Source organism: Dendrobates tinctorius, unplaced genomic scaffold (assembly GCF_039654945.1).
Source record: "Dendrobates tinctorius isolate UK_male_01 unplaced genomic scaffold, ASM3965494v1 ptg000114l, whole genome shotgun sequence".
NCBI lineage: Eukaryota > Metazoa > Chordata > Amphibia > Anura > Dendrobatidae > Dendrobates > Dendrobates tinctorius.
In genome coordinates, this window is record NW_027361782.1 from 23,698,405 (window position 1) to 23,715,973 (window position 17,569).

The following is a 17,569-nucleotide window of genomic DNA, read 5'->3' on the forward strand; positions in this document are numbered from 1 at the left end:
CTGGAGTGGCCATCTCAGTCTCCTGACCTCAATATCATTGAGCCACACTGGGGAGATCTCAAGCGCGCAGTTGATGCTGGACAGCCCAGGAATTTACAGGAACTGGAGGCTTTTTGCCAAGAAGAGTGGGCAGCTTTACCATCTGAGAAAATAAAGAACCTCATCCACAACTACCACAAAAGACTCCAAGCTGTCATTGATGTTAGAGGGGGCAATACATGGTATTAAGAAATGGGTTATGTGAACTATTGATCAAGGTCATTTAGATGTTTCGGGTTGTCCTTATGATTTAAAAAGAGAAAACACAGTAGTTTGACAATAAATGGCTTCACTCAACCACTAGCCATGAGTGGAGAAAAAGTTTCGATGTTATCATTCATAGTCTCTGAAAAAAAGGCAAGAAAGCAAAAATTCTGCTGGTGTATGTAAACTTTTGAGCACAACTGTATAATACTGCCCCCAATGTAGAAGAATATAACTACTATAATACTGCTCACTCATTATATCACTATCTGTTGTTAGGGATCTGTAGTTTTGTGTCTGTATAATGGATACTTTGTAGTTAATCATATTTTTACCCCTGCTTTCAGGAGATACAGACATATCCCCATGAGACAGTGCGAAGATACATAGTGCAGAATCCGGAGCAGGTGAGTGACTGAATTATTTATGTAGTTGGGGGAAGGGTTGTGTCACTGACTAAACTGAGATCACGTAGAATAATTGTCACTGAAACTTACCAACGTTACTGATTTTGTGCTTGGAGGATTAGAAACATTGTGTTGCTGCATCCGATTTAAGTAGGTGATGAGTGTTTTATAGAAATGGCCTAGAAGGTCCCAGTAGAAATTGTCGCTCTGTATAAGGCCAGAGTGCGAGCAATCTGATTCGGCATGAGAAAATAATTCCTTATCCACACTGCCCCATAGCTGGGTCAAATGCTATCCGATAACGTATGGATAGCACTCAGCCATGTTATACTGATCCTATGTAGAAGAATATAACTACCGTATATACTCGCGTAGAAGCAGAGATTTTCTGCCCACTTTTTTGGGCTGAAAGTCCCCCTCTCGGCTTATACGCAAGTCATATACCGGGGGTCGGCGGGAGAGGGGGAGCGGGGGTGTCAGAGATCATACTCACCCCCTCATGGCACGTCTCTGCAGCCCCCCCGCTTCTCCGTAGGTTTTCTGCGCCTGTGTTCAGCGGTCACGTGGTACTGCTCATTAAACTCATGAATATGCGCATATTCATGAGTTTAATGAGCGGTACCACGTGACTGCTGAAAGCAGGAAGAGGAGGACCAAGGGAGAAGCAGGGGCTGCAGAGGAGACCGTGCGCCAGGAGGGGTTGAGTATGACAGGGGGCAGAGCAAAATTCACCTGTCCCCGTTCCATCACCGTGCACCGCTGTGTCTCTGGGTCCTCCTGCTGTGAAGTTCAGCAGAGGGCGCGATGACGTAGTCAGTGCGCGCCGTCTGCTGAACGTCACTGCAGAGACTCTGGAGACAGAGCGGTGGACGGCTATGGAACGAGGACTGGTAAATATCGCCAGTGTCGGGGGGCCTGAGCCAGCGGTGACATCAGAACCTGTCACCGCCTGCTCAGGACACCGGCACCTGGCCCCCAGCGACTGAGAGGTGAGTATGTCTTTTTTTTTTTTTTTTTTTTTTATTGCAGCATGGGGGGTATTTGTAGAGCATCTTATGGGGCAGCATTAACCCTTGTGCAGCAGCATAAGGGGGGGGGTTATCTATGGAGCATCTTGGGCCACCATTAACCCTTATGCAGCATTTTATGAGGTGTATTTATCTATGGAGCATCTTCTTGGACCACCATTAACCCTTGTGCAGCACCACCCTCGGCTTATACAGTACATGAGTCAATAAGTTTTCCCAGTTTTCTGTGGCAAAATTAGGGGGGGTCGGCTTTTACACAAGTATACACGGTGCTATAATACTGTCCCCTATGTACAAAAATATATCTACTATAATACTACTCCTATAATGGATACGGAAAGTATTCCGACCCCTTTACGTTTTTCACTCTTTGTTTCATTGCAGCCATTTGGTAAATTCAAAAAGTTCATTTTTTTTTTCTCGTTAATGTACACTCAGCACCCCATCTTGCTGGAAAAACCCCCAAGAAATGTAGAAATTTTGCAAATTAATTAAATAAGAGACTGAAATATCCCATTGTCATAAGTATTCAGACCCTTTGCTCAGTATTGAGTAGAAGCAGCCTTTTGAGCTAGTACAGCATGAGTCTACTTGGGAATGATGCAACAAGTTTTTCACACCTGGCTTTGGGGATCCTCTGCCATTCTTCCTTGCAGATCCTCTCCAGATCCATCAGGTTGGATGGTGAACGTTGGTGGAAAGTAATTTTCAGGTCATTCCAGAGATGCTCAATTAGGTTTAGGTCAGGGCTCTGGCTGGGCCAGTCAAGAATGGTCACAGAGTTGTTCTGAAGCCACTCCTTTGTTATTTTAGCTGTGTGCTTAGGGTCATTGTCTTGTTGGAAGGTGAACCTTCGGCCAAGTCTGAGGTCCAGAGCACTCTGGAAGAGGTTTTCATCCAGGATATCTCTGTACTTGACCGCATTCATGTTTCCTTCAATTGCAACCAGTCTTCCTGTCCCTGCAGCTGAAAAACACCCCCATAGCATGATACTGCCACCACCATGTTTCAGTGTTGGGATTGTATTGGGCAGGTGATGAGCAGTGCCTGGTTTTCTCCATAAGACAAAAAACTGACTGGCACATCCAGACTAGTGTGAATAGGTGCATACCAGGAGGAGCTACCTCCATTTACAAAATAAGGTTGCACTCTATCATGCTAAAGCGTATCAATGTGGAATATATGAAATTTGAATAGCAATACGGCTATGGAGTATTAGGAAAAAAATATGAGATGCTTAGCATATAACTTGGCCAAATTATATCTGCCCATCAACCATCGTCACACAGTGTAGGTACCCATCAGACTTTGAGGCCATCTTGACGATGGTTGATGGGCAGATATAATTTGGCCAAGTTATATGCTAAGCATCTCATATTTTTTTTCCTAATACTCTATTCAAATTTCATATATTCCACATTGACATGCTTTAGCATGATAGAGTGCAACCCTATTTTGTATGTGGTTTTCTCCACACATACCGCTTAGAATTATCACCAAAAAGTTCTATCTTTGTCTCATCAGACCAGAGAATCTTATTTCTCATAGTCTGGGAGTCCTTCATGTGTTTTCTAGCAAACTCTATGCGGGCTTTCATATGTCTTGCACTGAGGAGAGGCTTCTGCTGGGCCACTCTGCCATAAAGGCCTGACTGGTGGAGGGCTGCAGTGATAGTTGACTTTGTGGAACTTTCTCCCATCTTCGTACTACATCTGTGGAGCTCAGCCACAGTGATCTTGGGGTTCATCTTTACCTCCCTCACCAAGGCTCTTCTCCCTCGATTGCTCAGTTTGGCTGGACAGCCAGGTGTAGGAAGTCTTCTGGAGGTCTCAAACTTCTTCCATTTAAGGATTATGGAGGCCACTGTGCTCTTGGGAACCTTGAGTACTGCAAAAATTCTTTTGTAACCTTGGCCAGATCTGTGCCTTGCCACAATTGTCTCTGATCTTTGTCCAGTTCCTTTGCCCTCATGACTCTCATTTGGTCTGACATGCACTGTGAGCTCTTATATAGACAGGTGTGTGCCTTTACAAATCAAGTCCTATCAGTTTAATTAAACACAGCTGGACTCCAATGAAGGAGTAGAACCATCTCAAGGAGGATCACAAGGAAATGGACAGCATGTGACTTAAATATGAGTTTCTGAGCAAAGGGTCTGAATACTTATGACCATGTGATATTTCAGTTTTTCTTTTTTTAAAAATGCACAAAAACTTCTACATTTGTGTTTTTTTCAGTCAATATGGGTTGCAGAGTGTACATTAATGAGAAAAAAATGAACTTTTTTGAATTTACCAAATGGCTGCAATGAAACAAAGAGTGAAAAATTTAAAGGGGTCTGAATACTTTCCATACCCACTGTATGTACAAGGGTTTAAGTACCATAATACTGCTCCTATATACAAGAATATAACTACTATAATACTGCCCCTATGTACAAGAATATAACTACTATAATACTGCCCCTATGTACAAGAATATAACTACTGTAATACTGCCCCCTATGTACAAGAATATAACTACAATAATACTTCCCTTATGTACAAAAATATAACTACTATAATATTGCTCTTATGTACAAGACTACAACTACCGTATTTTCCGGCGTATAAGACAACCGGGCGTATAAGACGACCCCCCAACTTTTCCAGTTAAAACAGAAAATCTTCCTAAAAGTCGGGGGGTCTTCTTATATGCAGTGTGTCGTCCTATATGCCGGGTGCGGAGCAATCTGCATATGGCGGGGGAGTAGTCCCGATGACGAAGGGAGGGTGTAAGTGGAGTTATCATCCCCCTTTTACCTCATTGGTGGCAGCGGTGCTACAGTATCTGTGGGTCTCTGTGCTGGGGATCGGCGGCTCCTCCATCTGCAGTCGGGCGGCTCTGTGCTGGGGGTCGGCAGCGGCTCCTCTTTGTTCAGCGTGGGGGTGCTGTGCTGGGGGGCGGCTGCGGTGGCTCTTTGGGCAGCGTCGGGGCTCCTCCGGCATTTCCCCAAAGCCCGGAGGCCCAGGCAGCTCCATTGCTGCGATGCGGTGGCCTCCGGGAAAATGGCCGCCGGAGCCCGTGCATGCTGATTCAGATCTCATCTCCTGAGATCTCGGGACAAGATCTGAATCTGAGCATGCGTGGGCTCCGGCTGCCATTTTCCCGGAGACCACCGCATCGCAGCAATGGAGCTGCCTTGGGCCTCTGGGCTTTGGGGAAATGCCGGAAAAGCCCCGACGCTGGACAGAGAGCCACCCCAGCACAGCGCCCCCATGCTGGACAAAGAGGAGCTGCGTCGACCCCCAGCACAGAGCCACCACACTACTGAAGGAGGAGCCGCCGCACCGCTGCCACCAATGAGGTAAAAGGGGGATGATAACACCACTTACACCCTCCCTTCTTCATCGGGACCACTCCCCCACAATATGCACTTGGCGTATAAGACTACACCCGGCGTATAAGACGACCCCCGACTTTTAAGAAGGGGTTAAAAAGTCGTCTTATACGCCGGAAAATACGGTACTATAATATTGCCCCTATGTATAAGAATATAACTTCTATAATACAGCCCCTATGTTGTTGATGTTATTATCATCATTATTATTATTATTATTATTATAGCGCCATTTATTCCATGGCGCTTTACATGTGAGGAGGGGTATACATAATACATACAGGAATTTTTAAACAATACAAGTCACGACTGGTACAGGAGGAGAGAGGACCCTGCCCGCTAGGGCTCACAATCTACAGGGGATGGGTGAGGATACAGTAGGCAAGGGTAGAGCTGGTTGTGAAGCGGTTTGGTGGATCGGTGGTTACTGCAGGTTGTAAGCTTGCTGGAAGAGGTGAGTCTTCAGGTTCTTTTTGAAGGTTTCCATGGTAGGCGAGAGACTGATATGTTGTGGTAGAGAGTTCCAGAGTAGGGGGGATGCGCAGGAGAAATCTTGTATGTGATTGTGGGAAGAGGAGATAAGAGGGGAGTGCAGTAGGAGATCTTGTGAGGATCGGAGGTTTCGTGCAGGTAAGTATCGGGGGATGAGGTCACAGATGTATGGAGGACTCAGGTTGTGGATGGCTTTGTATGTCATGGTTAGGGTTTTGAACTGGAGTCTTTGGGTAATGGGGAGCCAGTGCAGGGATTGACAGAGGGGAGAGGCTGGGGAATAGCGTGACGACAGGTGGATTAGTCGGGCAGCAGAGTTTAGAATAGATTGGAGGGGTGCGAGAGTGTTAGAGGGGAGGCCACAGAGCAGGAGGTTGCAGTAGTCAAGGCAGGAGATGAGGGCATGGACTAGGGTTTTTGCAGATTCTTGGTTGAGGAATGTGCAGATCCGAGAATTATTTTTGAGTTGAAGTTGGCAGGAAGTGGAAAGGGCTTGGATATGTGTTTGAAAGAGAGATCAGTGTCAAGGATAACCCCGAGGCAGCGAGCTTGTGGGACTCGAGAGAGTGGGCAGCCGTTTACTTTAATGGATAGGTCCGTTGGGGGGGGGGGGGGGGGGTGGTCTCGTGAGATGGGGGGAAAGATGATTAATTCTGTTTTGTCCATATTAAGTTTTAGAAATCTAGCGGAGAAGAAGGATGAAATAGCAGACAGACATTGAGGGATTCTGTTTAGTAGGGAGGTGATATCTGGTCCAGAGATGTAGATCTGTGTGTCATCAGCATAGAGGTGATACTGAAAGCCATGAGATTCTATAAGCTGTCCGAGGCCGAAGGTGTAAATGAAGAAGAGCAGGGGCCCTAGAACTGAACCTTGAGGGACTCCGACGGATAGGGGGCGCGGTGAGGAGGTGGTGTGCAAGTGGGAGACACTGAATGTCCGGTCTGTTAGGTATGACGCAACCCAAGATAGGGCCAAGTCTGTGATACCAAGTGATGAGAGGGTCTGTAGTAAAAGGGGATGGTCCACTGTGTCAAAGGCAGAGGACAGGTCCAGGAGGAGGAGGACAGAGTAGTGTCGTTTGGCCTTGGCGGCTAGTAGGTCATTGGTGACCTTAGTTAGGGCAGTTTCAGTGGAGTGGTGTGGCCGGAAGCCTGATTGTAATCGGTCAAGGAGGGAGCAAGAAGAGAGGTGGGTGAACAGTTCAAGATGGACATGTTGTTCCAGTAGTTTTGAGGCATAGGGGAGAAGTGACATAGGGCGATAGCTAGATACAGAGGATGGGTCAAGAGAGGGCTTTTTGAGGATAGGTGTGATTGAGGCATGTTTAAAGCTTGAGGGGAAAACACCAGTTGTTAGTGATAGGTTGAAGAGGTGGGTTAGGGTTGGGATGAATACTGTGGTTAGGCTTGGGATAAAGTGGGATGGGATCGGGTCAAGTGCACAGGTAGTGAGATGTGATATTGAGAGTAGAGTGGAGAGTTGATCTTCTGTAATGGTGGAGAAGTTGGTTTTGGAGGAGGAGGGCAGGGCAGTTAGGAGGAAGGGCACTGGGGGTTGTTGACCAAAACTGTCTCTGATGTTGTCAATCTTCTCCTTGAAAAATGAGGCAAAGTCTTCAGCTGAGATGAGTGGGGAGGGAGGAGGTGCTGGGGGGCGGAGGAGAGAATTGAAGGTGTTGAATAACTGTTTAGGGTTGTGAGACAGGGAGGATATGAGAGATGAGAAGTAGGTTTGTTTTGCTGCAGCGAGTGTGTCCTTGAAAATAGTGAGGGACTGTTTTGAATGCGATGAAGTCCTCATTGGATTGGGATCTTTTCCATCTCCGCTCAGCAGCCCTGGAAGCCCGCCTCAGTTCTTTGGTCAGACTGGTGTGCCAGGGCTGTCTGTTGATTTTGCAAGCTTTGGTATGTTTGAGAGGGGCAACTGATTCCCAAGCTACAGCTATTGTGGTGTTATATTGAGCGGCGTCCGCATTGTGTAGGGAACTTATGTCTGTAAGAGGGAGGAGGGATTCAGACAATGAGTGTAGATCGAGGTGTTGAAGATTTCCGCGAGGGTGTGCAAGTTTTTGAGGTGGGGATTGTGGACCTGAGGAGGAGAGGGAAGAGAATGTAAGTAGGCTGTGATCAGAGAGAGGAAGAGGTGAGTTAGAGAAGCTAGATATGGAGCAGAGGCGGGTGAAGATGAGGTCTAGTGTGTGACCATCTTTGTGAGTGGCTGCAGCTGACCATTGAGAGAGGCCGAAGGAGGAAGTGAGAGATGGAAGTTTAGTGGCAGCTGAGAGGGAAGTGTCAATGGGGATGTTGAAGTCGCCCAAGATGATAGTGGGGATATCCGTGGAAAGGAAATGAAGTAGCCAGGTGGTGAAGTGGTCAAAGAAGGTGGTGGCTGGCCCTGGAGGGCGGTATATGACAGCTAGTTGGAGGGGGAGTAGATGCACACAGAGTGCACCTCAAAGGAAGGGAGGGTAACAGAGAGTGGCAGTGGGATTGGGGTGAAGGAGAAGTTATCTGACAGGAGAAAACCAACTCCTCCACCATGCTTGCTGCTGGGGCTGGGGTTGTGGGAAAGGTAGAGTGCAGCAGGAGAGGCTGTGTCAGAGGGGTGAGCCAGGTTTCGGTGATGGCGAGGAAGGAAAGTTTGTTAGTAATAAAAAGATCATGGATGAAGGAAAGTTTGTTGCAGACAGAGCGAGCGTTCCACAGAGCTCCTGGTAGTGGGACTGGAGAAGCTGGGGCCGGGTGAATGTGTATAAGGTTGGAGTGGTTACGTAAAGTTGTGATTGGGCATGGATGGGAGGTAGAAATGACTGTGGGAATGTGGTGAGGAGGACCAGGATTTGGAGAGATATCGCAGGCAGTGAGGAGGAGAGAGTGTTAGCAGATGGGAGCAGGCGAGGGCATGAGGGGGCTCTTTGTGTTTGGAGACAGAGGATTGTATGTTGAGGAACAGATCTGAGGAGAGATGGATTGGAAGGATTAAAGAAGAGATGAACAGTTCCTTGCTTGGTGTAGGGATTAGTGGGGTTATCAGAAAGTGAACGATTATAGGGGTCAGAGTGAAAACAAACATACATTGTTTACAGTGTCTTTTTCCAGTTACCTTCAGTTCCCTTCTGGTTCAATTCTGGATTAATTCATATATTCATATCATCTCACACTTTTAAGATACACACTTCTAGGATACACACTGCAGACTTGTGCTATGCAATATATGTGCTACAAAGTGCATTCAGGTGTGAAGCTGAGAGGAGTGGTCAGACAATGTATGTACAAGACAATAACTATGTACAAGAGTATAACTACTATAATACTGCTCCTACGTGCAAGAATATAACTACTATAATACTGCTCCTACGTGCAAGAATATAACTACTATAATACTGCCCCTATGTATAAGAATATAACTACTATAATACTGCTCCTACGTGCAAGAATATAACTAGTATAATACTGCCCCATGTACAGGAATATAACTACTAAAATACTGCCCTATATACAAGAATATAACTACTATAATATTGCTCCTATGTACAAGATTTTAACTACTATAATACTGCCCCTATGTATCAGAATATAACTATTATAATACTGCCCCTATGTGCAAGAATATAACTACTATAATACTGCCCCTATGTACAAGACTATAACTACTATAATACTGCTCCCTCATTATATCAGTATCTGTTTTGAAGAATGAAGAATCTGTAGTTCTGTGTTTGTATAATGGATACTTTGTAGTTAATCCTATTTTAACGCATATTTTCAGGAGATACAGACATATCCCCATGAGACAGTGCGCAGATACATAGTGCAGAACCCAGAGCAGGTGAGTGACTGAGTTATTTGTCGGTGGAGAACCGTCGTGTCTCTTACTACACTGAGATCACATAGAGTAAGCTGAAACGTAACACCGTTCCCAATTTGCTGGCAGGATGATTATGGACAGACATTGTGTCGCTCCAGTCAATTATGTAGGTGGTTGCGGTTGATACAAGTGGCCTAGAACATCCCAGAAAATGTCGCTCTGTGTAACTCTACTGCTTTCATCATTTCTTTATAAACACACAAACCGTTCTTGTCTTCATCAGGGGTCAGTTCTGTGATTGTTCTCGGTGCATTTTATATAATACAGCACAGAAAGTGTTAAAGTGACGTCCGAAGATGACCCTTTAGAAACGTCGTCATGTAAATGTCAGTCTGTCCGTTCCTTGCAGAAACGCAACCTCCCACTGTGCGTCAGAGCTGAGTATTGAGAGCAGTCCCATGTAAATCTGGCTGGCTGGTGCCGTTCTTTGGAGGTCGCTGTCTTGTCCTTCAGTCTTTGGCCCATTGACCTGTTTCAGCTCATGAGTTTGCACATTTATTTTATCAATCAGTGGGCCAGTTTGGGTTTTGCACTGATGACTCATGTATCACCTGTACGGGTCATGAGGATTTTTAGTTTTCTTTGTATTTTTGTGATTTCTTTAGAACTACGTGTCAGGAGTGAACTACATCCCGTCCAATAATGTCATCTATGAGAAAACCGTCCGTAGAGTGGAGATGGGGAACCCGGAGGTGAGTGCCGGTGTGGTCGCCCAGTGGCGACACGTTCTGTCCTTCATTAAAGACCTCGTCGTCTTCGTAACCATTAGAGGTATAAAGCAATTCTCCAGCTCTCTGAGAGACGTAGAGGTTGTGGAACTGAAGCCTAACATCTCTGCTTGCTGTCAGTGAATATTCACACCCTGATTTATATCAAGATGTTAACATCAGCAGCTGCACAAATGTCGCCAGTCCTGATGAGGGTTTACACAATGTGTCCCCCGGGGTACAGGCTGCTCATCTCACAGGACTGGGTGACCATTTAACGTACCCACAGGTACGAACAGGACGAAGTTGTCACAGATTTCAGCTTCTCGGTGCACAATTTGACAATGTTGAAGGCTTTAATCAGCCTGTAACATGAGGTAGCGGATGTGGACTACATAGCTCTGCCCTTGGGTCACACAGCTGCTTGCTGGGCCCCTGACTCCTAGGGCCCCGTGTTGTCTTCATGGTTCTTGTCGATTACTCTGGAGGTTCCGGATTGCAGCAGATTTGTTTCTTGTAGTGAATGACAGGTAAGGGGTGAATATAATGCGAGGCGGATGATCTGTCTAGGTAGTGAGTCAGGTCCTGGGGGAGTGCGGGCACCAGGTGATGGAGGCGCAGCTCCTGCAGGCGGATCCTCTCCCAGCACAAAGCTCCTTCTGTAACCGGCCTTGTAATTAATATTTCTCAAGGTTCCTGCCAAGATCTTCGGGTTGAGCCACTCTGTCACTCAGCACCGGGGGCGTGAATACTTATTATGTGAGATGTCTGCGCTGATGATGGGAGTGATGGCTCACGCTGCCATTAATTAATAAGAAATACACACAGACGGAGACAAGCTTGTGCTGTATGGGGGCAGGAAGGTCCGAGAGTAAAGAATCTCCTCGTAGTCCGCACACTTCTCCCAAAAGGAGTATCAATGCTTGTGCTGTATGGGAGCAGGAAGGTCCGATAGTCCGGAATCTGCTCATAGTCCGCACACTTCTTCCAATAGCAGAATCTATGCTCATGCTGTATGGGGGCAGGAAGGTCCGATAGTCCAGAACCTGCTCGTAGTCTGTGCACTTCTCCCAATAGGAGTATCAATGCTTGTGCTGTATGGGGGCAGGAAGGTCCGATAGTCCAGAATCTGCTCATAGTCTGTGCACTTCTCCCAATAGGAGTATCAATGCTTGTGCTGTATGGGGGCAGGAAGGTCCGATAGTCTGGAATCTGCTCATAGTCCACACACTTCTTCCAATAACAGACTCTATGCTCATGCTGTATGGGGGCAGGAAGGTCCGATAGTCCAGAATCTGCGCATAGTCTGTGCACTTCTCCCAATAGGAGTATCAATGCTTGTGCTGTGTGGGGGCAGGAAGGGTCGATAGTCCAGAATCTGCTCGTAGTCCGCACACTTGTCCCAATTGCAGGATCTATGCTCATGCTGTATGGGGGCAGGAAGGTCCGACAGTCCAGAATCTGCTAGTACTCCGCACACTTCTCCCAGTAGCAATATCAATGCTTGTGCTGTATTGGGGGTAGGAAGGTCCGACAGTCCGGAATCTGCTCGTAGTCCGCACACTTATCCCAGTAGCAATATCAATGCTTGTGCTGTATGGGGGTAGGAAGGTCCGACAGTCCGGAATCTGCTCGTAGTCTGTACACTTCTCCCAGTAGAAATATCAATGCTTCTGCTGTATGGGGGCAGGAAGGTCTGACAGTCCGGAATCTGCTCGTAGTCCGCACACTTCTCCCAATAGGAGTATCCATAATCCAAAGGATGCCGAGAGACACCCACTGTAATGTGAATTTCCGATTTACCGGAATCTGCACGTAATGTGTGCCCTTCTTCCCTTTAGGAGCATCGATATTCCAGAGAATCCCGCTATAATAGATACTAAAGTTTCGGTAGTCCGGAATCTGCACATAACATACAGTCCCAATCGGTGTATTAATCACGAATCCCATGGTGTTGCTTAAACTGCTTGCCTTTCCCTCCCAGGAGCGGCAGACGCAGGTGATCAGAGGGACGAGCGTCTCTTCGGTTAATGACCAAGTTATTGAGAGCAACCAGAACCAGAAAAAAGTTTCCATCCAGTCTTCAGAGGTGAGTGGCGCCCCCTGTGTTCATGTAGGGAACACATGTCAAACTCTTCCTCGCGAGACAAAGGGTGAGTATATTTGGCCCTGTGATGCTGGGCGTGCCTCCTGCCGGCATCGCACTTTATACTGGAGATGTATTTTTTCTTTTTTTTAATGTATGGCCATTATAATGTATGGAGCACTATGTGGTGCCCATCATACTGTATGGAGCACTATGTGTGGCCATTATAATGTATGAAGCACTATATGGGGCCGTTATACTGTATGTAGGACTATTTGGGCCCATTATAGTCTATGGAGGACTATGTGGGGTCCATTATACTGTGTGGAGCTCTGTGTAAGGTCCATTATACCGTGTGGAGCTCTGTGGGGTCTATTATACTGTGTGGATGACTATGTGGGGTCCATTATACTGCGTGAATGACTGTGGGGTCCATTATAATGTGTGGAGCTTTATGTGAGGTCCATTATACTGTATGTAGGACTATTTGGGCCCATTATACTCTATGGAGGACTATGTGGGGTCTATTATACTGTGTGGAGCTTTATGTGAGGTCCATTATACTGTGTGGAGGACTATGTGGGGTCCATTATACTGCATGGATGACTATGTGGGGTCCATTATACTGTTGCAGAGCTATGTGGGGTCCATTATTCTGCATGGATGACTATGTGGGGTCCATTATACTATTGCAGGGCTATGTGGGGTCCATTATACTATTGCAGGGCTATGTGGGGTCCATTAAACTGTGGAGCTTTATGTGAGGTCCATTATACTGTTCGGAGGACTATGTGGGGTCCATTATACTGTTGCAGGGCTATGTGGAGTCCACTATACTGTGTGGAGCTTTGTGAGGTCCATTATACTGTGTGGAGGACTATGTGGGGTCCAAGATACTGTGTGGAGCTCTATGTTAGGATTACAGTTGAGGAACTGTACTGTGTGGGGGTCACAGTTAATCATAGTATGTTGGGTTAGGGTTACCAAACTTTGCTGGGATGGTTGCGAGACAGGGAGTACAGTAGGGTCATCATATTGTGGGGGTGTCTTACTGTGTTTGGGGGTCATTTTTGTTGGCATCACACTTTATTATCTGCATTATTGAAGGTTTTTTTATCCTTTGTTATTACATATTTCTATATTGAGCCATTTTCTTTTTATTGCTCTTACATAGAATAAAATATTGGAATAATATGTTAAGATTTAACGTGAATTAACATGAAGATTGTTTGGAGACAGTGTTTCTTCCTCTTCACCTATGGTTGCTTCTCTCCATACAGGAGGTGATATCTGAGCAGAATATTCAGAAGGTGTCGTCGGTGCAGAGCATCGAACAGGTACGACATGGAGAATCTTGAGTCTATATTGCAAATCCACCCTAATTGCCAAAGTTAATATTGCTGGGCACCTGGGGGGCATGACAGTAGAGCGCTCTGCAGAGCGTTTCTCCTGGCTCTGCAGTTTCTGGACTTGCTGTTGTGTCCAGGCAATGAGGCAATAATGGGACCTCAGTGACAAATCCTATGAGGAATGTGTTCTGTCCGCGTGCCAGATCTCACTGCGGCTGTTCCTCTTTACCGCCTCCTGTTAGCGGCACAGTTACCGCTCTGTGGGTTTGTCCTGGTGATTGTGCATTCAGCGAGTCCTGTGATCTGCAGCAGAGCAGATGGTGTATCATCCTGCTTTTATTCCCAGACAATAATGATCTGTTTGTGTCCAACAAGGATTATTCTGGCTCCAATAAAGAAAAAAATCCAGTTTAGTGCAACACAGCGAGAACCGTGACGTAAAGCACCATGGCCGCTGCACCGCGCTTCGTCCACAGTGCAACACAGCGAGAACCGTCACGTAAAGCACCATGGCTGCTGCACCGCGCCTCGGCCACAGTGCAAACCAGGGAGAACAGTGACCTAAAGCACCATGGCTGCTGCACCGCGCCTCGGCCACAGTGCAAACCAGGGAGAACAGTGACATAAAGCACCATGGCTGCTGCACCGCGTCTCGGCCACAGTGCAAACCAGGGAGAACAGTGACCTAAAGCACCATGGCTGCTGCACCGTGCCTCGGCCACAGTGCAAACCAGGGAGAACAGTGACGTAAAGCACCATGGCTGCTGCACCGCGCCTCGTCCACAGTGCAACACAGCGAGAACCGTGATGTAAAGCACCATGGCCGCTGCACTGCGCCTCGTCCACAGTGCAACACAGTGAGAACCATGACGTAAAGCACCATGGCCGCTGCACCGCGCCTCGTCCACAGTGCAAACCAGGGAGAACAGTGACGTAAAGCACCATGGCCGCTGCACCGCGCCTCGTCCACAGTGCAAACCAGGGAGAACAGTGACGTAAAGCACCATGGCTGCTGCACCGCGCCTCGTCCACAGTGCAACACAGCGAGAACCGTGATGTAAAGCACCATGGCCGCTGCACTGCGCCTCGTCCACAGTGCAAACCAGGGAGAACAGTGACCTAAAGCACCATGGCTGCTGCACCGTGCCTCGGCCACAGTGCAAACCAGGGAGAACAGTGACGTAAAGCACCATGGCTGCTGCACCGCGCCTCGTCCACAGTGCAACACAGCGAGAACCGTGACGTAAAGCACCATGGCTGCTGCACCGCGCCTCGTCTCGTCCACAGTGCAACACAGCGAGAACCGTGATGTAAAGCACCATGGCCGCTGCACTGCGCCTCGTCCACAGTGCAACACAGTGAGAACCATGACGTAAAGCACCATGGCTGCTGCACCGCGCCTCGTCCACAGTGCAACACAGCGAGAACCGTGACGTAAAGCACCATGGCTGCTGCACCGTGCCTCGTCCACAGTGCAACACGGCGAGAACCGTGACGTAAAGCACCATGGCTGCTGCACCGCGCCTCGTCTCGTCCACAGTGCAACACAGCGAGAACCGTGATGTAAAGCACCATGGCCGCTGCACCGCGCCTCGTCCACAGTGCAACACAGCGAGAACCGTGACGTAAAGCACCATGGCTGCTGCACCGCGCCTCGTCTCGTCCACAGTGCAACACAGCGAGAACCGTGACACAAAGCACCATGGCTGCTGCACCGCGCCTCGTCCACAGTGCAACACAGCGAGAACCGTCACGTAAAGCACCATGCCTGCTGCACCGCGCCTCGTCCACAGTGCAAACCAGGGAGAACAGTGACATAAAGCACCATGGCTGCTGCACAGCGCCTCGTCCACAGTGCAAACCAGGGAGAACAGTGACCTAAAGCACCGTGGCTGCTGCACCGTGCCTCGTCCACAGTGCAAACCAGGGAGAACAGTGACATAAAGCACCATGGCTGCTGCACCACGCCTCGTCCACAGTGCAACACAGCGAGAACCGTCATGTAAAGCACCATGGCTGCTGCACCGCACCTCGTCCACAGTGCAAACCAGGGAGAACAGTGACATAAAGCACCGCGCTTCGGCCACAGTGCAAACCAGGGAGAACAGTGACATAAAGCACCATGGCTGCTGCACCGTGCCTCGGCCACAGTGCAAACCAGGGAGAACAGTGACATAAAGCACCATGGCTGCTGCACCGCGCCTCGGCCACAGTGCAAACCAGGGAGAACAGTGACATAAAGCATCATGGCTGCTGCACCGCGCCTCGGCCACAGTGCAAACCAGGGAGAACAGTGACATAAAGCACCATGGCTGCTGCACCGCGCCTCGTCCACAGTGCAAACCAGGGAGAACAGTGACGTAAAGCACCATGGCTGCTGCACCGCGCCTCGTCCACAGTGCAACACAGCGAGAACCGTGATGTAAAGCACCATGGCCGCTGCACTGCGCCTCGTCCACAGTGCAAACCAGGGAGAACAGTGACCTAAAGCACCATGGCTGCTGCACCGTGCCTCGGCCACAGTGCAAACCAGGGAGAACAGTGACGTAAAGCACCATGGCTGCTGCACCGCGCCTCGTCCACAGTGCAACACAGCGAGAACCGTGACGTAAAGCACCATGGCTGCTGCACCGCGCCTCGTCTCGTCCACAGTGCAACACAGCGAGAACCGTGATGTAAAGCACCATGGCCGCTGCACTGCGCCTCGTCCACAGTGCAACACAGTGAGAACCATGACGTAAAGCACCATGGCCGCTGCACCGCGCCTCGTCCACAGTGCAACACAGCGAGAACCGTGACGTAAAGCACCATGGCTGCTGCACCGTGCCTCGTCCACAGTGCAACACGGCGAGAACCGTGACGTAAAGCACCATGGCTGCTGCACCGCGCCTCGTCTCGTCCACAGTGCAACACAGCGAGAACCGTGATGTAAAGCACCATGGCCGCTGCACCGCGCCTCGTCCACAGTGCAACACAGCGAGAACCGTGACGTAAAGCACCATGGCTGCTGCACCGCGCCTCGTCTCGTCCACAGTGCAACACAGCGAGAACCGTGACACAAAGCACCATGGCTGCTGCACCGCGCCTCGTCCACAGTGCAACACAGCGAGAACCGTCACGTAAAGCACCATGCCTGCTGCACCGCGCCTCGTCCACAGTGCAAACCAGGGAGAACAGTGACATAAAGCACCATGGCTGCTGCACAGCGCCTCGTCCACAGTGCAAACCAGGGAGAACAGTGACCTAAAGCACCGTGGCTGCTGCACCGTGCCTCGTCCACAGTGCAAACCAGGGAGAACAGTGACATAAAGCACCATGGCTGCTGCACCACGCCTCGTCCACAGTGCAACACAGCGAGAACCGTCATGTAAAGCACCATGGCTGCTGCACCGCACCTCGTCCACAGTGCAAACCAGGGAGAACAGTGACATAAAGCACCGCGCTTCGGCCACAGTGCAAACCAGGGAGAACAGTGACATAAAGCACCATGGCTGCTGCACCGTGCCTCGGCCACAGTGCAAACCAGGGAGAACAGTGACATAAAGCACCATGGCTGCTGCACCGCGCCTCGGCCACAGTGCAAACCAGGGAGAACAGTGACATAAAGCATCATGGCTGCTGCACCGCGCCTCGGCCACAGTGCAAACCAGGGAGAACAGTGACATAAAGCACCATGGCTGCTGCACCGCGCCTCGGCCACAGTGCAAACCAGGGAGAACAGTGACATAAAGCACCATGGCTGCTGCACCGCGCCTCGGCCACAGTGCAAACCAGGGAGAACAGTGACATAAAGCACCATGGCTGCTGCACCACGCCTCGGCCACAGTTAGTCGGGACGTAAAGCACCATGGCTGCTGCACCGTGCCTAGTCTGCAGCACTCGGTCTTCTATAACTAAAGCTTCATTGTGTCAAGGAAAGTTCTGCAACATTTGATAAACTTTGCATTCCACTTCCATTTTCAAGATCTCTGCTTGCTGTCAGTGACTGGGAATGTTATTTGCATATAG

At 48.9% G+C, this 17,569-nt stretch overlaps 1 protein-coding gene across 4 annotated transcripts in view; it reads left to right on the forward strand.

Annotated features, from left to right (window-relative positions):
- Positions 1-17,569, forward strand: part of POF1B (POF1B actin binding protein) — an 82,596-nt gene that overhangs the window by 34,496 nt on the left and 30,531 nt on the right. For all 4 annotated transcript variants that reach the window (XM_073589893.1, XM_073589895.1, XM_073589894.1 and 1 more), the window contains 5 exons: positions 591-650; positions 9,321-9,380; positions 10,025-10,111; positions 12,111-12,215; positions 13,493-13,549. In XM_073589893.1, the coding sequence (XP_073445994.1) occupies positions 591-650; positions 9,321-9,380; positions 10,025-10,111; positions 12,111-12,215; positions 13,493-13,549 (369 nt within the window). The remainder of the gene's footprint in view (positions 1-590; positions 651-9,320; positions 9,381-10,024; positions 10,112-12,110; positions 12,216-13,492; positions 13,550-17,569) is intronic.